The sequence below is a fragment of the Lepidochelys olivacea genome (genome assembly GCF_965140295.1).
Source record: "Lepidochelys olivacea isolate rLepOli2 genome assembly, chromosome: 24".
In the NCBI taxonomy this organism is placed as follows: domain Eukaryota; kingdom Metazoa; phylum Chordata; order Testudines; family Cheloniidae; genus Lepidochelys; species Lepidochelys olivacea.
The window spans coordinates 13,030,487-13,050,674 of NC_140434.1; the positions used below are offsets into that span (position 1 = coordinate 13,030,487).

The following is a 20,188-nucleotide window of genomic DNA, read 5'->3' on the forward strand; positions in this document are numbered from 1 at the left end:
GGCGGGAGCTATCATTTTACACCTGTTTCAGAGGAGCAGCCCTGTTAGTCTGTATCCACAAAAAGAACGGGAGGACTTGTGGCACCTTAGAGACTAACACATTTATTTGAGCGTGAGCTTTCGTGAAAGGTTATGCTCACATAAATGTGTTAGTCTCTAAGGTGCCACATTTTACACTTGCCGTGGGATATACTATCTTGCCCCTGGAGCGGGGGGTTGCATTGGGGATTTACCATCTTATCCCCTGGAGCAGGGGGCGGTGCAGGAGCTGCATCAACTTCATCGCTGGGAGGAGGGAGATTGCAGTGACGCTGGCACTTCCCACCTGCGCTCCTTAGGGGGGGGGCAAACCAACGACCATGGGGACTTATCCCTCTCCCCACGAGTGGCACCCCAGGGGGAGGGGTCCCCTTGATCATTCCACCCCTTATATAGCCCCCCCAGCTGTTGGCGTGCCCCTATCTCGTATGTCTGTGATTAGAGAAGGGAGGGATGACAGGAAGAGGGTGTTTGCCCACCAAACACACCTACCCACCACGTCTCTGCCCCCCCACCCATGTGCCTGCCTCTCTTTAATCCTTCTGTGCCCTGGCTGCAGAGCACCAGGTGTGTGCTATTTCCCAGGCTGCTCGCTCTCCTTCGCACTCTTCGGGGCTCACCCAGCTGGGAATGGCGAGATGCAGAATATCACCCGCTGGGAGCGGGGGGGGGGGTGTTGTACCACCCAGCCGCCACCCCAACTAATAAAATATTGTCACTTCCTGAAACCCACCTTATGCCTGGACTGTCTGTGCTGCTTGAAGTTGGGGGAGGCAGGGCAAGGAGAGATGCTGCCACATGGGGTGTTAAAGCTAGGGGGCGCTGTGATGTAGGGTGTTCAATAGGGAGCATGGTGCTGCAGGGAGGGGGCGGGGGCTCGGCGAGGGGTGCCATGCTGCAAGGAGGGGGGGGCAGGGCTCAGGATGGGTGCTGTGGTGCAGGGAGCAGGTGGGGGGGGGGGGTTCAGCAGGGGTTGCCTAGCTCAGCAGGGTGCACCAGGGGGCTCAGTAGGCTCGCTCACCTCTTGCTGGCCCAGTACAGCATTAGGGGACGCTGTGCTGCTCAAGCTATTAGGCAGGGGTGGCCAACCTGTGGCTCCGGAGCCACATGCAGCTCTTGTCTAGGCACCGACTCCAGGGTTGGAGTTACAGGCACCAACTTTCCACTGTGCCGGGGGGGGGGGGGGCTCACTGCTCAACCCCTGGCTCTGCCCAGGCCCTGCCCCCACTCCACCCCTTCCTGCCCCCTCCCCTGAGCCTGCCACACCCTCACTAGTCAGGACTCTGGGGAAGTCTCCTCTCCATGAGCAGACTGTCTCCAGGACACACAGCTCACACAACTTCCACCTTCCTGGGTCTGACCTTGGAGCATTCAGCATCCTCTGCCCCTCTGTGTGCTTCCCACAGCGAGTCCGCCCAGGCGGGGTCCTGGGGAAGCCAGAGGGTCCTGCCCCCCAACTCCACAGTTAGACGTGACTCTCAGCCAACTGGTAAAACCAGGTTTATTAGATGACAGGAACATGGTCTAACACAGAGCTTGTAGGTGCAGAGAACAGGACCCCTCAGCTGGGTCCATTTTGGGTGGCCGTGAGCCAGACAAACAGGTCTGCCCTTCACTCCACATCCCCAGCCAGCGCTGATTGGCAGGGCTGCCGGCTGGGAGCGGGGTGGGTGGGACCTGACCTGGTACTGGGGCTCTTTGGCAATGTACATTGGTACATCCTGGCTCCTTCTCAAGCTCAGGTTGGCAGCCCCTGCTCTTTGGGTTGTGTTGGATCCGAGGGGAAGGAGCTCTCTGCTGGGAGCCTGGGCTCAGCCTAAGGCCAGCAGGTCTTCTGTCCAGGAGCACCACAGCCCCAGTCACTGACAAGGCCCTGTCCCTGCTCATTCGGGCAGCCATGGCCTACTGCTGTCTTAGCCGAGGTTGCTGCCCAGGCCAGGACAGACTCGGAGCCACCCCCATGTGCCACCTTTCAGATGGGATGTGCTCTGACTCGGAGCTTTGGGCCCCTTCCTCAAACTATTACAATGCAGCGGCCTCAGAGAGCCGGGACAAAACTTGTGATTCGTAAGTCCCAAATCCCAGACCCCCGGCTCTAATCCACTAGATCCCACTCCCCTGCCATAGCCAGGGTAGAACCAAGGAGTCTTGGCTCCCAGCTCCAACCTACTAGACCCCCCCTCCCCTCCCCGAGCAGGGGATATAACTCAGGAATCCTGAATTCAGCAGCCATGAATCTTGGTAATTATCCTGCCACTAGCCTCCCACGGTCACCACTCTCTACTCTGACATGTGATGAGTTTACAAGACCTCAACATATCCCCATTCACATAGCACCCTGGGTTTGGGGGTGGGGATACAAGACCTCCCCTCCTCAGCCAGCTGCAAACAGGCCTGTATCTGAACTGTGGCATGTTCTGCATCAGGGTGAAAGGGCGGCGCCCAGATGGATCGTGTTCGGGGGAACAATGGGGTGTTCCCGGTGCTGCTGGAGATGCTAAGGACACACTGGGGCAGGAGAACCATTGTGGTGTGCGGGAGGGGCTGCCCATGGGGGTGCCTTCCCACAGTGGTGCCACCCCCCCACGAGCCCGGCTCCCAAACCCATCTCCCTCCCCAGCCCACCCACTGTAGGAGGGACCCATTAACCCTTTGGGAGCTGCAGGGCTGGGGGTGGAGCCTGGCTAGGGTGGGACGGGACTCTGGACCTCTTGCCCCTGGCTGCTAATCAGCCCAGCCTGGGGCTTCCCTCGCTGGCTCCTCCCAGCCAGGTGGGTATAAAGGGGTGGCTGGGCTGGGCCTATAGTCAGCTATTGCAGGAGTGACCAGCAGGTGAGTGGGCTGGGGGGGGGGGGGTAGAGCAATGGGTGAGGTGGGGGACCGGGGCTGGGACCTGGCTGATGGGATGAGCAGGGCTGGGGCAGAGTGAGGTGGGGGGCTGGGCTGTGGCTGATTTGGGTGAGGGCAGTGGGGGGATGAGCAGGGCTGGGGGGCAGAGGCAGGCCAATGGGTGAGGTGGGGGGCTGGGCTGACAGGTGGGGAGTAAGGGAGCAGCTGTGTAGGGAACAGGTGGTGCTGATGGGTTGATAGGAGCAGGGGGATGTACTGGGTGTGGGGGGGCTGTGGGGCATGTAACAGATGTTGGAGGGCATGTGGGGCTGGAGGGGTGAAGACTTCTCACTTCTAAGCTCTGGAAGGAAGCCAGGACTCCTGGGTTCCCTCCTTGGCTCTGGCACAGGAATGGGGGCTAGTGGGGAGGGGCTCTGGCTTGGGGGGCTGGGTGTGCCTGGGAAGGGAATCTGTAAAATGCTGGGGGGGAAGAAATGTGGGGCAGCTGGAAAAACCTGCTGAGCTCCCCTGGGGCCAGAGGAATCTGGCTGGGTGAGTCCCTGGGATGGGCTGCAGTGAGCCCATGGAGGGGGTGGACAGTGAGGCCAGGGGAGGATCCAGACCTCTCTGGCCACTTGTGGGGCTGTGACCCCCGGAAGGCCAGCATTGTGCTGGGGTGCTGACCCAGACTGGCCTTGATGCCTCTGACACCTTCCCCCCCCCCCCGCCCCAGGGTCTGTCAATGCTTGCTGTGGCTGGTTCTGGACTCGGTGCAGGCTCTGGGGAGTGAGGGGGAACAGAACTCCAGGCTCACTTTGGGGTGGGGGCTTGCATTTGCATAAACTAGCAGCATAAATTAGCATGCCAATCCAGAGGCCCCCTCTGCAGGATTGGGGGTGGCACTCGGTCTCTAAACCCCCTTGTCTGTTGCAGGGTCTGAGCTGGCAGAGCCTCCCCCCTAAAGGCAGAACATGATGGAAAAAGGAAACCCCTTTATTGTGGGGTTGCTGATTCTTGGGAACATCATCATCCTGGTGAGGTGGTTGGGGAGCCTGCCAGGCTGAGGGGGGTGGGTATGTGGGGCTTTGGAGGTTGGGGTGTTGAGGCTATTTGGGGGGATCTGGGAATTTGAATTTCTAAGGGATCCCCTCACAGCTGGCTGGGCTGGTGCTGTATGCCATGGGGGGTTCAGGGGGCTGGGCCAGACTTGGGAGTCCCAGGGCACTCGTACCCCTTCCCCTAACCCCGTACCCCATAGATGTGTGGCCTGAGTGCTGGGGGGGGGGTTGCATGGGGGTGGGGTTTGGGGTCCTGGGGCTCATCCCCCCACCCTGCCCCAGACATGCAGTGTAGGGGATGGGTTGGGGGCTGAAGTTCAGGGTCTGAGGGCTCACCCCAAACCCTGTCCCCAGATGTGCGGCATTGCGCTCTACGCGGAGACCGTCTGGGTCACAGCCGACCAATACAAGGTTTACCCCATCCTGGGTGTGTCAGGCAAGGATGACGTCTACGCCGGTGCCTGGATCGCCATCTTCTGCGGCTTCGCCTTCTTCTGTCTTGGCGTCTTCGGCATTGTGGCCCTGGCCAGGGGCAGCCGCCTGCAGCTCATGCTGGTGACTGGGGTGGGGCCATGTTGGGAGGGAGGGCTGTATGGGGGTGCTGTGGGGCAGGTGCTGGGGGAGGGAAATCTGTATGGGGGGCATTGTGGGGCAGGAGGTGGCTGCTTGGGGGGCACTGGAGAGTAGGAGGATTGTGCCATGGGGCAAACAGCTGATTGGGGGGGGGTGCAGGGCAGCCACATGGTATTACTGACTGGGGGGAAGACCTAAGGGGGAGTTCGAGAGAGGAGTGTCCTGGGGGCAGGGAGGGGTGAAATCAGTGAGGCAGCCTGGGCCATGGGGGGGCCCTCAGGGGTTCATGCCCCCCACAGCAGTGTCTCACCAGCTCTCTTCTCTTCTCCCCCAGTACCTGGTACTGATGCTGATAGTCTACATCTTCGAATGTGCCTCTTGCATCACCTCCTACACCCACCGTGACTTCGTGAGTGTGGCATCTGGACACCGGGGTTCCCTGCCTGGGAGGGAGGGTCTAGTGTGTAGAGCTGGGGGACTGGGGACCAGGACATCTGGGATGTATCCCAGCTCTGGGGGTGGGGGGAGACTGGGAGTCGGGATACCTAGGCTGGCGGGGCAGGCTGGGGGATGGGCCCATGAGGGCCTCAGCCTGGCCCTGCCCCCATGGGTCCCTCCTGCCCCTCCAGGTGGTCTCCAATCACAGGATGGTCACCAAGCAGATGCTGACATTCTACGCGGCCCCTACAGCCCAGGGCCGGGAGCTGACCCGCATGTGGGACCGGATCATGATGGAGGTGGGTCTAGCCTGCCCTGTGATGCCCCGGCTGGCTGCTGGCAGTGCAGTGGGCCCAAGGCAGGCTCCCTGTGGCTCCCGGAAGCAGCAGCATGTCCCCATCCAGCTCCTGGTGTAGGGGCAGTCAGGGCTCCACGCAGGGTTGGCTCTCAGCACCAGCTAAGCAAGCTGAAGGGGTGGCACTCTGGCTGCAGCACCTCTCCATTGTTTCCCGCCGCGACTCTTCTGACTCGGGGCTCGCTGTCGCGGCGATTCAGCGGCAGCTTCCTCCAGTGTTCCCGTGCTCTCCTTCCCAGCGTATTCGGCAGGGGGGAGGGTTTTGCTGCTTGGGGTGGCAAAATTGTAGAGCTGGTCCTGGGCTCCACGTGCTGCCCCCTCCCCAAGCCCCAGCTCGGCAACTCCCATTGGCCAGGAACCATGATCAATGGGAGCTGTGGGGCTGGTGCCTGCAGATGCGGGAAGCACCCAGAGCTGCCTGGCTGTGCCTCTGCGAAGGAGCCAGAGTGGGGACCTGCTGCTGCGGCTTCCAGGAGCCGCCTGAGGTAAGCGTTGCCTGGAGCCTGCACCCTGATGCCCTCCTGCACCCCAGCCCTGATCCCGCACCCCAACCCCCTACCTCAGCCTCCCTCCCATACTCAAACCTGTTGGCTCCACCCCCAATCCAGAGACCCCTCCTGCACCCAAAACTCCTCATCCCTGGAACCTGCACCCCCAGCTGGAGCCCTCAGTCTATCCTGCACCTCAGCCCCCTGAGCCAGCCCAGTGAAAATGAGTGAGGATGGGGGGCCTTGGGTGGGGGAGTGAGTTGGGGTGTTCAGTTCTGTGGGAGTAGAAAGTTGGCAACCCTAGCTGGGAGGCCAGCAAGGGGGTGGGGTTTGGGGGCGTTGTTCACCCCAGGGATGAAAGCCTTGGCCAGGAGGGCTAGATTAACCCTTTCTTGTTCCTATGGAGGAGGAGGCCTGATCCTGGGCGGGGTGGGGGCTGTGCTCCGCTTTATGCCCCCTATATTCATGGTGGGCTCTGGGGCTCAGGACTGTCTGGTGGGGTGGAGGGGAGCCTGGCAGAGAAGGGGCAGGGGGGGACCAGGCATGTTGGGTAGGAGGGGGCTTTGGGAAGGGGGCGGCACTAACAGATGTGTCATCTGCCCCCCCCCCCAGCAACAGTGCTGTGGCGCGACGGGCCCCCTGGACTGGGTGAACCACACGTCCACCTTCCGCTCCTTCTACCCTGAGGGGCTGGCGCCATGGCCCTTCCTCTGCTGCAAGCGCGACGCCAACTTTGTCATCCTCAGCCCAGAGGGCTGCCGTGTGGGGCATGTGGATTATATCAACACCAAGGTAAGGGGTGCTGCCCAGCCCTGCCCCCTCAGCCCTGCCAGTGCCCTGGGCTCCCCCACCATCTCTGCCAGCACCCCACACTCCCAACCCACAGCCCCCTGCTGTTCCTTGGCACCCAGCTACTTAGCTCTGCCTTAGTCCTGGTTTCCAGTCCCTCCTCCAGCCCCCACTCCCTACCCAGACATCCATCTGTGCGGGACTCAGCGTCTGTCTCCCTAGGGCTGCTTTGAGCACATTGAAAACGCCATTAACAGCTACACCTGGGGCATCTCCTGGTTTGGATTCGCCATCCTCATGTTCACGGTGGGTCTGGGCTCCAACTTGGGCTAGGGAGGGAGGGAGTGTGTGTGTGTGGGGGGGGGCGAATCCTGCCTGGGAGGGGAGGTTCTAAATACTCTTCAGCATGTGGGATACCAGGGGGGCAGATGGGCTTGGGGGAGGGGGGCAGGTTTGGAAGATGGGATACCAGGGCAGATAGGCCAATGGGCTAGGTGGACTGGTGGGTATGATCTGAGGGTCTCTCTCTCCCTGCAGTGCCCAGTGATGCTCTTGGCCATGTACCATTACACCACGCTGTGACCCCCCCACACACACACCTGCTGTGTGGCAGGGCTCCTTTGACCTGCCACCTGTGGAGTCAGTGAGGGGAGGGAGCCAGCCAGCCCCAGCCTCTCTCTCTGAGCTGGGGAGACCATCCTGGTGACCACCTGGGCCCCTGTCAGCCCTGCTCCTGACCCCATGGTGGTGGCTGGGGGTTGGAGGCAGCACCTCAGGAGAGCTGATCACTGTGTAAAACACCCCTGCTGACTTCTGATCTTTTTAAAATGTCTCCATTAAATCCCCTGAAAAATCCATCTGGGTCTGTGTGCTGGGGGCAGGGAGGGGTGGTGCTGGGGGCCAGGGCCCTGAGGTGGGGTTGTAAATGTCCCTGGTCTGTGACAGCAGGCTCCTGTGCACTGGTGTTGGTGCCTGGGTGGGATGTCCCCTGCCCCAGCAGCATGGGGGCCCTTCCCCTTTGAATGGGAACAGCTGCCTGCTCCCCAGGGGGAGCAGTTACATCCCCTGCCTGGCTGCCCTCAGCTGGGCTGTGAATTTTTCAGCAACAACTTGGGCCCCCTTTGGGGCTGGCAGCTCCTGGGGTGGCCCCCACCCCATTCTCTGGAGTGAGACTGTGTGGGGAGGTCAGGGCTGGCCCCTAAGGGCCCTGGCTCCCAGGGGGCTCCCCAGCTGCAGCACTTGGGGCGGGGGCAGGAAGTTAGGCGTCACAGCAGCTCTTACCATGCTGCCCTCTAGTGCTGAGAGCTGTTCCTGCCCCAGCCCACTGAGGGCATTGTGGGGCCCTGCAGCCTTGGCCCTGCCCAGCCCGCAGCTTGTACTGCATTTGCTGCATCCTCCCCCTCCTAGCGATGGCAAGGCAGCTGCTATAGGGTCCCCTGCCCATTAATGTGACTCAGTTCTGAATGCCGCAAGGGTGGGGCACCAGCTCAGGAGCTCGGTCCCAGCCCCGTTCAGCTGGAGAGTGGCTGGGAGCACCATCAGGTGCTGCCCACCCTGATCTGCCACAGCTCTCGGAGCCCAGGCCGTCCGGCAGCACGGCTCTGCTCTAGGGGAAGCTGGCTCTTGCTTGGGTACATGCTCTGTCATCTGCACCACGCCCAGCCCCGAGGCAGCTGTGAACACCAGGATGGGTGTGGGAAAGTCGGGGGGGGGGGGGTGTCTCAGAATGGGGCCCGGCTTGGAGCCCCTGGCACTACTCAGGCCAAAGCGCCCTGTCCTGCTCCCGCTTCCCCATGGGCACTCCTGGGGGCACACCTCTAGGAGTGCCTCTGCCAGCCTACTTGAGGCCAGTCTCTCATTATCTCCACCTTGGCTCAGGCCAGCTGCAGCTGCTGCCCATTTTGTGACCGAGGTCTGATGCCTCGCCCAGCTCCCGCTTCAGCTAGGGTCAGTGTAGCCCTTGGCCAAGTCCTCCCTCCCCCTCAGTGACTGGCCCACCTGGCACTGACAGGCCTCCCCAGGAGCCCAAAAGGGAGGCCCAGGAACTCACTGAGCCCAACTGGGGTCATGAAGGCAGACTTCAGCCAGGTGGCTGGGGCCAAGGGCACTGGCGGGTGGCCCATGGTGAGGTCAGTGTTGGTAAGGAACCAGGTCCCCCAGCTTGCCTGGAATCTCATCCATCCCAGGCATGGGGCAGGTGTCAGACATGGTGATGGCCGTGAGCTGCTGCTAGTCCACACTGGATCTGACTGACCCTTCTTTGGGGAAACTCTTAGGGCCAGCATGTCCCTGACCTCTCTCTCCAGGGCCTGGGCTGTGTTCCCAGTAACTCTGAATGGGGATCACCTGATGGGAGGGTTGGCTCCTGTGTCCACCCCATGGACAGCCAGGTTAGTGAGCCTAGGCCAGCTGGAGAACAGCAGCTGGTAGGAACGCAGCACCTCTCTGATCTCTACCTGCTGGGCAGGGGTTAGCTGGTCAGAGAGGGAAATTGATTCTATCAGGAGGCTGGCTCACCCTGGTGGATCTCAGGACTATCTTCCTCCTTCTCCCACTGCCCACACACAACCAGCACCAACCTCTCCCTGTCCAAATACAGCTTCAGCCTGTAGACATGGCACACTTGGGGGCTGTGGACCCATTTGGACAGTACCACCATGTAGTTCACCTCATTCAGTTCTGTGAGGACCTTTAAAGGGACCATCCCAGACAGCTTGTAGCTCATTCTGCTGCACTCGGCTGAGAACCGTCCCCAGTGCGGAGGAGCGAACACGTGCTGTGCGGTCATACCAGACCTCCTGCCTCCCTTGGGCCCGGGCTCGGTTCTCCCTGGCCCAGACCATGAGCTCAGTGAGCCTTTCTTGAAAGGACAGCATGTACTCCACCACTGGTTCTCTGTTGGGAGAGACCTTCCCCTCCAATTCGTCCCTCACCAAGTCCAGGGGTCCCCTCACTCTCCCCCAGTAGAGCAACTCAAAAGGATCCCTGTGGGTTCCTGGGGCACTTCCTAGTGTGCAAACAGCAGGAGGGGTAGATGCCTGTGGGTGTTGGGCCATAGAAGTCCTCAGTATCAGCTTCAGGGTCCCCTTAAACCTCTGGGCCTGCCCGTTGGACTGAGGGGGATGGGCCGGCCCCCATATTTTCCCCACAGCCCTGAAGCAGGGCTGGCATGAAACTGTACCCCTGGTCTGTAAGGACCTCCTGGGGGAACCCCACTCTGCTGAAGATGATTTAGTGGGGGATTGGCCCTGCTTTGAGCAGGGGGTTGGACTAGATGACCTCCTGAGGTCCCTTCCAACCCTGATATTCTATGAAGATGGTCAGCAGCACATCTGCCATGTGTCTGCCTCGCTGGAGGACAGAGCCACCGCCTCTGGGTGGTGAAATCTACTGCCACCAGAATGTATTTCTTCCTGGCCCGAGTCGCCCTTCTGAGGGGCCCCACTATGTCCACAGCCACCTTCTGAACAGGTCCCTCTGTGATGGGCAGGGTCTCCAGGCTGCTTTAGCTTATTCTGGGCCTTCCCCACCCTTTGGCAGGGGTCATGGGACCTGCAGTGCTGCCTGACTGTGTCACACAGGATTCTGGATGTCCTGTCAAAGGCCATGTACAATAGTCAGCAGCGGCCCTTCTGGGGGACCCCCCACCCAGCTGCCTCCTGATCCCCCACCGTTCAGTTTTCCCTTGGGAACCCGCTCCAGGAATCACTTCTCCCACAGGAATCCAGCCCTGCTGGCCTCCTTCAGGGGTCCTGCTGCGCTGCAGCCAGTCAGGGCCCTCAGCTCCTCCAAGCAGGGATCCTTCTGCAGCTCCGGCTGAAATTTGGCTGCTGGGGTAGAGGGTGGGAATTGTCCCTCCTCGCTGGCCTGGGGTCCCAGCCCTCGCTGGCTGTGCCTTGGTTTCCCCACCTTAAGACAGCCTTGAGCTCAGCCTTGCTAAGCCCGGTAGAGCCGTTCCCCTGGCACCAAGGCGGGGTGGCCGTCTGGCTCTAGCTCCAGGGAAGGACATGGGCACTCTGGACATCACCCAGCCAAGCTGCCAGATCATTCCCCATCAGCCCTGCCTGCGCCCCAACTCTTTGGGCCCCTCCTTGGCGCCCCATCTCAGACCCTCGCTACAGGAACTGTAACCGGGGGCCAATCCCCCCCGAATGAGGTATCATTGGGCACTAACTGGGCCAAGCCCACCACCTGGGGCCAGGCCAGCATCATCTCAGCACCCATGGCCTGGGACCCTCCTCCCTTCCACCTCAAGGGGGGTTGTAGCGATTGCTTCCTGGGTCTGCCCACCCTGTAAATTGAGTGCTCCTGGCGCCCACCCCTGGGAAGCTGGTGTGCCCCCCACCCCCTCCCCCCCGGCTGGGCTCCCTCCCCAGTTAACCCTTCTGCTTGGCCACTAATTCCTTAACCTTTGGGCACCGTGCCCACTTGGGCCCTGTTTGCCCGGACTAATTACAGCTTAGGTCTCTGCAGTCTGTCCCCAGTGGCCATCACCCCTGGTTTGGATTTGCCTGACTCCCACTTCTGGGGTGCCCTGAGTGACCCCCCCCAACCTAGGCCAGTCCCCTGTGGGTCTCTTTTCACACTGTCTGCAAACACAGCTGCCTGCCTGCATGCCCTGCGCAGATCCTTGGGCTTACAGCCCCCCTAACCCCATTGTCAGGTCCCGAGGCTGGATTTCACTCAGCTGCGCCAACCCAGCCAGGTGAAACATGCCCGCTCCCTCCCTCCCCCCCAGCAATGCTTGCACCCTTGCCCCATTTGCGGAGACGTACCTGGGGTGAGTGAGCGGAGCCGTGCTGAAGGTGCAGCCAGGGTCATATCACAGGCCTTCCCCCCAGCAAGGAGCTGTCTATATGCCCCCTTCTCTCCCTCCCCCCCCCCGCACCGCCGGTATCTAGGTTCCCTGTGGAAGTGGCATCTTTCCCAACTTGTCCTTTGGTAGGTCCCTCTGCCTCTCTGCGTCTCCATCGTCAGTTTATGCTTCCACTACTTCTCCCGCACCTCCAGCTCCTTCACTCTCAGCTCCCGGGCGGGGCAGCCAGGGCATGAAACTCCCCTGCCAGATGGGGAACCGGGTCTGGGGGAAGCCCAGTGGCTGCCTCTCCTGCTTCTGGCGCCTCGTGACCCCCCCCCACTTGGGCCTGGAACCTGCTTCTTGGAGCGTGTGCCCTTCTGCACCTTGCTGAGCCTCCCCGTGCCTGCCCCTTGCTCCCGGCACAGCTGGGGGGAACTGGCTACAGGCCATTTCTCACTGCCAGGCCCTTCAACATCCGTCCAGCCACTGCGACCTGTGACCACCTGTCACAGCTCTGCAGGCCTAGTGCCCTGGGGGTGGGCACCCACAGGCCCGCCCCCCTTATGGTCTCACTCAGCCACCAGGGGAAGCCACTTGGCTTCTCTATCCCTTGGGACTGAACCTTAGGGCCTCCAGCCTCCTGCTCCCCACCAGGTGCTCTCTCCAGCGAGTCCGCTGGTGGGATCCCAAGGGCAACGTGTACGCCCAGAGTGGGCCCAGCCCCAACCAGCTGAGCATCCACACTGGGGCTGTGCAGTGATGCACCCACCTTGTCCCACCACCTAGTTAGCAATGCAGCATATGGGGAAACCGAATGCCCACTCCATCACACTCAGCCCCACTCTAACCCTCTAGCCTTCACTCCTCTCCCAAAGCTGGGGATAGAACCCAGGAATCCTGGCTCCCAGCCCCACCCCTGTAACCACTCGACCCCACTCCTCTCCTGATCCCAGAGCTGGGGACAGAACTCAGGAGTCCTGGCTTCCAGCCCCTACCCCCAAATTGAAGAACATAAGAACGGCCATACTAGGTCAGACCGAAGATCCAGTCTTCCAACTGTGGCCAATGCCAGGTGCCCCAGAGGGAATGAACAGAACAAGTGATCCATCCCGTTGCCCATTCCCAGCTTCTGGCAAACAGAGGCTGGGGGCACCACCCCTGCCCATCCTGGCTAATAGCCATTGATGGACTATCCTCCAGGAACTTATCTAGTTTGTTTCTGAACCCTGTTATAGCCTTGGCCTTCACAACGTCCCCTGGCAGGGCGTTCCACAGGGTGACTGTGCGTTGTGTGAAGAAGTGCTTCTTTTGGTTTGTTTTAAACCTGCTGCTTAGTCATTGTATTGGGTGACCCCCTACTTCTTGTGTTCTGAGAAGGAGGAACTACATGGGCAGTTTGGGGGTGGGTTTTTTTTTGGTCTTTATTAGTTAATGGGGTTGGTTGAAACCATTTAGTACAGAATGGGGGGGAGGGGAGGATCTTCAACAAATACACTCACCAGGGGAACAGTCACAGCAGCACCCCGCCCCCCCCCCGCCCACGTCAGTCAGCACCCCAGGGCCCTGCAGTGGGGATGGGGCTGAATTAGGTGAACCAGGATTAGCCCCCCCCACTATCGGTGGGACTTTGGCTGGGAGGGGGGGCGGGGTTTATAGGATTGGGGTGTTGGTGGAGGTCAGCACTCCCAGGGTAACCCCACCCACACTGGGCCCAGCTGGTCACAGCACTGCCCCTTTATCATGGGGTTGGGGGGGGGTTACAGGGTATGGGGAGGTCAAAGGTCATAACTCCCAGGGGATCCCCCAAAGTCACAGTGGGAGTTAGTGCAATAAAATCAGCCAGACACCACCCTCCCCCAGCAATCGCTGCTTTCTGCCACTGGGTGGGCCAGGGGGTGCCCCCGGTTCCTTCTGCTACCCCATAACATACCCCCCACACCCCCTGCAGTACTGCCACAACCAGAAAACTACACCCACAGCCACGGACACAACCAAGCACCCACCATCAAGCCCCCTGAGCAGGGCTCAGCGCCTCCAGCAGGGGGCAGTAGGCACCCCCCACACCCCTAGATCTAGGCAGATACTCTGCAGGAGTGGAGGTTGTATGTATGCCCCCACCTCAGCCTATGCTGACCAGGGAGGTCAGACAGGTAGGCTGGGGAGGGATTTTTTTCCTTTAGCCTCCCACCACTACCCTTGGCACCCCCCTCTCCCTGGGGGATCCCATCTCAGGGCAGGGGTGTTTTAATTGGGTTAATGAAAGGTTAAAACGTTAGAAATCTTGCTCAGCTTTATAGAAAAGCCCTCCTCCCCCCTACACACAGGGGGACAGGGAGGGTCCCCCTATTACCAGGGCTGGCAATGGAGCAAGACCCTGATAGTTTTATGCCCCACACTGGCCCCCCCGGGGGGTGTGGAGTCAGGTAGTGACGTCAATCATGGTTCTGGTGATGTCACCACTGCCCCCTCCCTATGTCACACTGATGCGGTCGCTGAGCCTCAGCAGGTGGAGGCCTAGTCAAGGAGGGCAATGATGTCATACTGGGTGTGATGGCGACAGCAGCCTGGTGAGATCATACGGGATGTGGTGATGTCACTGGAGAGCAGCTGTTACATCATGGGGGAGCAGCGATGCAATTGGGCTGCCATCACATCAGGTGTTCATCCCAACACTATTGATGGCCTGTTGTGATGTCACTGTACCAGTCGTGTTGCCACTGGTGGCCTCATTGTGATGTCACAGTGCCCAGCCTCCTGCCATTGATGAGCCCATTGTGATGTCACTCCAGTCCTGCAGCAGCTCAGGCGTGTCATACAGACCTCATGATGTCATTGGGGCCTCCTGTGATGTCACAGCCTGACTGTCTCAGCAATGGACCCCAGTCAATGCTCAGATCCTCCACCCGGGGGAGGCGGGGGTGTGTCAGCACCTGGGGGGGGCTCAACACAGGTCCTCCAGCCTCCCACCCAGACTTCCTCGTGGTCCAGCCTGGGCCCCCCTTCAGCAGTAGCTCCGAGTCTGCCCCTCAGAGCGCACCGTCCAGTTGGGAGCCAGGCACGTGGGTGGCGGGGGGGGCCCCTCCTTCCTCTCCACATTGCCGTACTGGGGGGGCAGGCGCTTGGAGTAGGGGGGGCAGGGCCCCAGCCGGTAACCGTCCATCAGGCTGGGGCTAAGGAGGGCAGGAGGCCGGGGTGAGGGCTCAGCGTAGGCAGTGAAGGGGGTGGTGCAGCCAGCGGCTGGCTCCCAGCCAGGTGGCGCAGGGCGGTAGAACCGAAGCATGGTGCTGCCGCAGGGCAGCACGTCTAGCAGCTGGCGGTAAAGTCCAGGCACCGGCGGGGGCCCGTAGGCCCAGCCTGGTGCCGCCCGCAGGCCCTGCCTCTGCTTCTGTGGCAGGGCTGGCACCGGGGGGCGGCGCAGGGCGGCGCGGGCAGCGCCAGGGTCAGAGCGGCTGCGCAGGTGCCCGCCCTCCAGCGGAGGGGAGGCCGAGGCAGAGGATGAGGACGAAGGGGGGCTGGCCCTGCCACGGCAGAGCCCCCCGGCCTCTGGCCCTCCCGCAGGACCAGCAAAGGGGACGTTGACGTAGACGGGCTCTGGTGGCTCGTAGTGGACGCGCCCATCCTCAAAGACGGCCCAGAGGGGTGGCGTGGGGGCTGAGGGGCCGGGCCTGGGCCGCTGGAAGACTCCGTAGGAGGCGTTGAGGGCGGCCAGGTACTCGGGGGGCGCTGGGGGTTGCGGGGGGCCCAGAGGCCAGGGCCGGTGGACGGGCGGCTCTGGGACGATCTCGTAGTACAGGTTCTCGGCTGCGGGCTCCAGCAGTGGGCGCTGGGGGGGGTGGGCAGCGCTGGGGGGGTGGGGAGCCAGGAAGCGTGGGCGCTGGTGCAGCTGCGGCTCCGCAGGGTACGGAGGGGCGGCGGAGGGGGGGCCCATCCACGGGGGGGTGACGCTGAGACAGGCCGCGGGTGGGGGATGGAAGTGCAGGGGGGCTGGGGGCTTGGGCGGGGCCAGCGGGTGGCGGGGGCCAGGGGCCAGTACTTGGGGGAAGGGCAGCGGCTGGGTCTGGCAGGGCAGGTGGCGTGGGGGGTCCCAGTGGTGGGTGGTGGGGGGGCCTTTGCTGTAATGGGGAGGGGCTGCTGAGCTGGCCCTGCCCCCCTCTTCACCCGGGGCAGGGGCTTGGACCAATGGGACCTGTAGCGAGAGAGAAGGGAGGTCAGCAAGGGGGGGTTGACACAGACACATAGAGTTCCCCCTCTAGTCAACCCCCCAGCCTTCCATCACAGCCCCAACCCCAGCAGCCCACTGTACCCCCAGCACCCGCACTGCACCCCCAATCCCTCAGTCCCTCCCATTGCACAACCAATCCCATCCCCCCACCCTGCTGCATTCCCCCGAACAACCCCTGCCACAGCCTCCCACTGCACCCCAATCCTCCAGTCCCTCCACCCAACCACAACCCTTCAAACTGCCCCTGTTGCAGCCCCCAATCTCCCCATCCACCCACCATTGCCTGAATTCCCTCAATGTAGCCCCCCCACTGCACCCCCTATTCCCCCACCCAGCCGCAATCCCATTGAATCCCCCCAGCCACCAAACCTCACCTCAACCTGACTGACTTACTGCCCCCAGGCCAACCCACTGCCCCCCAAACCCCACCACCTATCTGCCCTCCTCCCAGCCCCCCCAAACCCGCCTTGTTCGAACTAGCAAATCCCCCTGCCCCAACCCAGCCACAAATTCCCCTCCCACACCCTAAGGGTCCCTCCCGCCCTATCCCCCAACCAGTGATCCCTTCCCCTCCACCCCCACTCACCTGGGGGCCCCCTGCCCGCTCCTGGTGCTGGCCCCGGGGTTCCCCCTCACTCTCCTGGCGCTGCAGAGAGGGACCAGGGAGCTGGGCAGCAGGACCAGGGCGCACCACAGAGTACAGGGTTCCCGGCCCCGCTGCTGCCCCTTCCCTGCCACCTTCCAGGGACAGGGAGCGCCGGAACTGGGCACGCTGCTCCCTGTGTGACACCCCCTGCTGCTGCCGGGTGGCCCGGTGTGCGCTCTCCGCCAGTGCCAGTGCCATCAGCCGGGCCGGGTTCTTCGGGGGTGGGGGGGGCGGCACGTGCCGAAGCAGGCCCAGCGCCCCGGGCAGCGGGGGGGAAGCCTCCAACTCAGGACCTGAAGCGGGAGAACAGAAAAGAGGGTGGTCAGTGCCAGCCACACCCAGCAGGGGGCGCTGTAGGGGGGTGGAGCAGGGCGCTGGCTGTGCGGGGAGCTCCTGGATACTCCTGCCCTGGCCTCACCCAGCAGGGGGCACTGTAGGAGGCTGGGGCACATTGGCTGGGGGGTTGTTGTGTGCTCCCCAACTCCCCCAGCAGGGGACACAGGGGGTTCCATTTGTGGGGGTGGTTTGGCTGCAGCGGGGATGATTCTGGCTGGGCAGTTCTGGCTGGGGCTGGGCAGTTGTGACCGGGGGGTTCTGGCCAGGTGGTTTCAGTGGGGGCGGGGGTTCCAGCTGTGGGGGGTTCCAGCTGGGAGGGTCCGGCCATGGGGCTCTGGATGGCGGGAATCCGGCTGGGGGCTTCTGGCCTAGGGAGTTCTGGATAGCGGGGGGTTCCGGCTGGGGCTGGGGGGTACGGATCTGGCCTGCAGGGGGTTCTGGATGGGGCTGGGAGGTTCTGCCGGGGGGCGGGGGGGCGGATCCGGCCGCCAGGGGGTTCCCGATGGGGCTGGGAGGTTCTGGCGGGAGGGCGGGGGGGGCAGCAGGGGGTTCCGGATGGTGCTGGGAGGTTCTGGCGGGGGGGTCAGGGGGGTGGATCCGGCCGGCAGGGGGTTCTGGATGGGGCTGGGAGGTTCTGGCGGAGGGTGGAGGGGCGGATCCAGCCTGCAGGGGGATCCGGATGGGGCTGGGAGGTTCTGGCGGAGGGTCAGGAGGGTGGATCCGGCGGGTAGGGGGTTCTGGATGGAGCTGGGAGGTTCTGGCGGGGGGCGGATCCGGCCGGCAGGGGGTTCTGGATGGGGCTGGGAGGTTCTGGCCGGGGGGCGGGGGGGGGCGGTTCCGGCTGGCAGGGGGTTCCAGATGGGGCTGGGAGGTTCTGGTGGGGGGTCAGGGGGGTGGATCCGGCGGGTAGGGGGTTCTGGATGGGGCTGGGAGGTTCTGGCGGGGAGGCGGTTCCGGCCGGCAGGGGGTTCTGGATGGGGCTGGGAGGTTCTGGTGGGGGGTCAGGGGGGTGGATCCGGCGGGTAGGGGGTTCTGGATGGAGCTGGGAGGTTCTGGCAGGGGGGCGGGGGGGCGGTTCCGGCCGGCAGGGGGTTCCAGATGGGGCTGCGAGGTTCTGGCCGGGGGGTGGGAGGGGTCTGGATCTGGCCGGCAGGGGGTTCCGGATGGGGCTGGGAGGTTCTGGCGGGGGGCGGTTCCGGCCGGCAGGGGGTTCCGGATGGGGCTGGGAGGTTCTGGCGGGGGGGTGGGGGGACGGCTCCAGCCGGCAGGGTGTTCCGGACAGGGCTGGGAGGTTCTGGCGGGGGGGCGAATCCGGCCGGCAGGGGGTTCCGGATGGGGGTGGGAGGTTCTGGCGGAGGGCGGGGGGGCGGTTCCGGCCGGCAGGGTGTTCCGGATGGGGCTGGGAGGTTCTGGCGGGGGGGCGGATCCGGCGGGCAGGGGGTTCCGGATGGTGTTGGGAGGTTCTGGCGGGGGGGCGGTTCCGGCCGGCAGGGGGTTCCGGATGGGGCTGGGAGGTTCTGGCGGGGGGGGCGGTTCCGGCCGGCAGGGGGTTCCGGATGGGGCTGGGAGGTTCTGGCGGGGGGGCGGATCCGGTGGGCAGGGGGTTCCGGATGGGGTTGGGAGGTTCTGGCGGGGGGGCGGATCCGGCCGGCAGGGGGTTCCGGATGGGGCTGGGAGGTTCTGGCGGGGGGGCGGGAGGGGTGGTTCCGTCCGGCAGGGGGTTCTGGATGGGGCTGGGAGGTTCTGGCGGGGGGGCGGATCCGGCCGGCAGGGGGTTCCGGATGGGGCTGGGAGGTTCTGGCGGGGGGGCGGGGGGCAGATCCGGCCGGCAGGGGGTTCCGGATGGGGCTGGGAGGTTCTGGCGGGGGGGCGGATCCGGCCGGCAGGGGGTTCCGGATGGGGCTTGGAGGTTCTGGCGGGGGGGCGGATCCGGCCGGCAGGGGGTTCCGGATGGGGCTGGGAGGTTCTGGCGGGGGGGCGGATCCGGCGGGCAGGGGGTTCCGGATGGGGTTGGGAGGTTCTGGCGGGGGGGCGGTTCCGGCTGGCAGGGGGTTCCGGATGGGGCTGGGAGGTTCTGGCGGGGGGGTGGTTCCGGCCGGCAGGGAGTTCTGGATGGGGCTGGGAGGTTCTGGCGGTGGGGAGGGGGGGCGGTTCCAGCCGGCAGGGGGTTCCGGATGGGGCTGGGAGGTTCTGGCAGGGGGGGCGGTTCCGGCGGGCAGGGGGTTCCGGATGGGGTTGGGAGGTTCTGGCGGGGGGGCGGATCCGGCCGGCAGGGGGTTCTGGATGGGGCTGGGAGGTTCTGGCGGCGGGGCGGGGGGGTGATTCCGGCCGGCAGGGGGTTCCGGATGGGGCTGAGAAGTTCTGGCGGGGGGGTGGATCCGGCCGGCAGGGGGTTCCGGATAGGGCTGGGAGGTTCTGGCGGGGGGGTGGGGGGGTGGTTCCGGCCGGCAGGGGGTTCTGGATGGGGCTGGGAGGTTCTGGCGGGGGGGGGCGGATCCGGCCGGCAGGGGGTTCCGGATGGGGCTGGGAGGTTCTGGCGGGGGGGCGGATCCGGCCGGCGGGAGTTCCGGATGGGGCTGGGAGGTTCTGGCGGGGGGGCGGATCTGGCCGGCAGGGGGTTCCGGATGGGGCTGGGAGGTTCTGGCCGGGGGGCGGGGGGGCGGATCCGGCTGGCAGGGGGTTCCGGATGGGGCTGGGAGGTTCTGGCGGGGGGGCGGATCCGGCCGGCAGGGGGTTCCGGATGGGGCTGGGAGGTTCTGGCCGGGGGGCGGGGGGGCGGATCCGGCCGGCAGGGGGTTCCGGATGGGGCTGGGAGGTTCTGGCGGGGGGGCGGATCCGGCCGGCAGGGGTTCCGGATGGGGCTGGGAGGTTCTGGCCGGGGGGCGGATCCGGCCGGCAGGGGGTTCCAGATGGTGCTGGGAGCTTCTGGCACACTCACTCTGGGCCAGGCTTCCGCTCTCAGCTTGGGTCAGTTTGCGCCGCACCTCGCGCTGGCAGCTGTCAGTCAGCATCCCGTCACCGGCCTGCAGCAGTCGGGAGATCATGTGGGGGGGACTGCGCGTCCCCCGGCGCTGTCCGGGCCTCAGCACACCCCCGGCCTCACCCCCCTCCAGCATCTCCAGCACCTTGGCTGGCAGCGAGATGGCCACGGGCTCAGAGATCTCCAGGGCGGCTGTGGGGGGCTCTGGGCCGCGGGGCGACAGTGCCCGGGCCACCTTGCAGGCGAAGGGAAGGCGGGCGGGGCTGGGGGCCGAGTCGGAGGTGTCGGAGAGTGAGGGGTGCCGGGGGGGGCTGTGCCGGAAGGGGAGTGGGTTGAAATCCAGGAAGCCCGGGGGACTGAGCTCCAGGTCTGAGTCCAGCTCGCCCTCGTCATCCAGCCAGAGGGAGGTGCGGCGATGGGGTGCCAAGTCCGGCAGCACGGCCAGGCTCTCGCTGCAGCCACCGGAGGCCGAGGAGCTCAGCGACTCGCAGGAACGGCAGGGCTTGAGGGGGGCTGGCGGGGACCCGGGGGGGGCCCCGGGCAGGGCCGGGAAAGCGTCGCTGCTGGAGCGTGGGCGCCGCAGGCGGTGGAGTTTGCGCAGGCCTGGGGGACAGATGGACAAACAGCAGGCGTAAAC

At 64.1% G+C, this 20,188-nt stretch overlaps 2 protein-coding genes across 5 annotated transcripts in view; one reads left to right on the forward strand and one right to left on the reverse strand.

Moving 5' to 3' along the window:
• The first annotated feature begins 2,857 nt into the window (after positions 1-2,857).
• UPK1A (uroplakin 1A) lies at positions 2,858-7,424 on the forward strand. Its single transcript, XM_084613221.1, has 8 exons — positions 2,858-2,871; positions 3,802-3,902; positions 4,281-4,481; positions 4,834-4,908; positions 5,129-5,236; positions 6,393-6,572; positions 6,792-6,875; positions 7,107-7,424. The coding sequence occupies exons 2-8, from the start codon at positions 3,840-3,842 to the stop codon at positions 7,149-7,151; spliced, it is 756 nt and encodes a 251-aa protein (XP_084469347.1). The 5' UTR covers positions 2,858-2,871; positions 3,802-3,839; the 3' UTR covers positions 7,152-7,424.
• A 5,348-nt stretch (positions 7,425-12,772) lies between these two features.
• ARHGAP33 (Rho GTPase activating protein 33) overlaps positions 12,773-20,188 on the reverse strand; it is a 47,734-nt gene continuing 40,318 nt past the window's right edge. For all 4 annotated transcript variants that reach the window (XM_084613186.1, XM_084613184.1, XM_084613185.1 and 1 more), the window contains 3 exons: positions 19,510-20,154; positions 16,176-16,528; positions 12,773-15,553 (listed from right to left, as the gene is read on the reverse strand). In XM_084613186.1, coding sequence (XP_084469312.1) covers positions 14,369-15,553; positions 16,176-16,528; positions 19,510-20,154 — 2,183 coding nt within the window. In that variant the 3' untranslated portion in view covers positions 12,773-14,368. The remainder of the gene's footprint in view (positions 15,554-16,175; positions 16,529-19,509; positions 20,155-20,188) is intronic.

Bases quoted from the DNA above. Each gene is read 5' to 3' on its own strand.
- UPK1A (XM_084613221.1), top strand. From the start codon at position 3,840: ATGATGGAAAAAGGAAACCCCTTTATTGTGGGGTTGCTGATTCTTGGG. The intron at 4,482-4,833 runs GTGACTGGGGTG...CTTCTCCCCCAG, and splicing joins GCCGCCTGCAGCTCATGCTG to TACCTGGTACTGATGCTGAT. The intron at 6,876-7,106 runs GTGGGTCTGGGC...CTCTCCCTGCAG, and splicing joins TCGCCATCCTCATGTTCACG to TGCCCAGTGATGCTCTTGGC.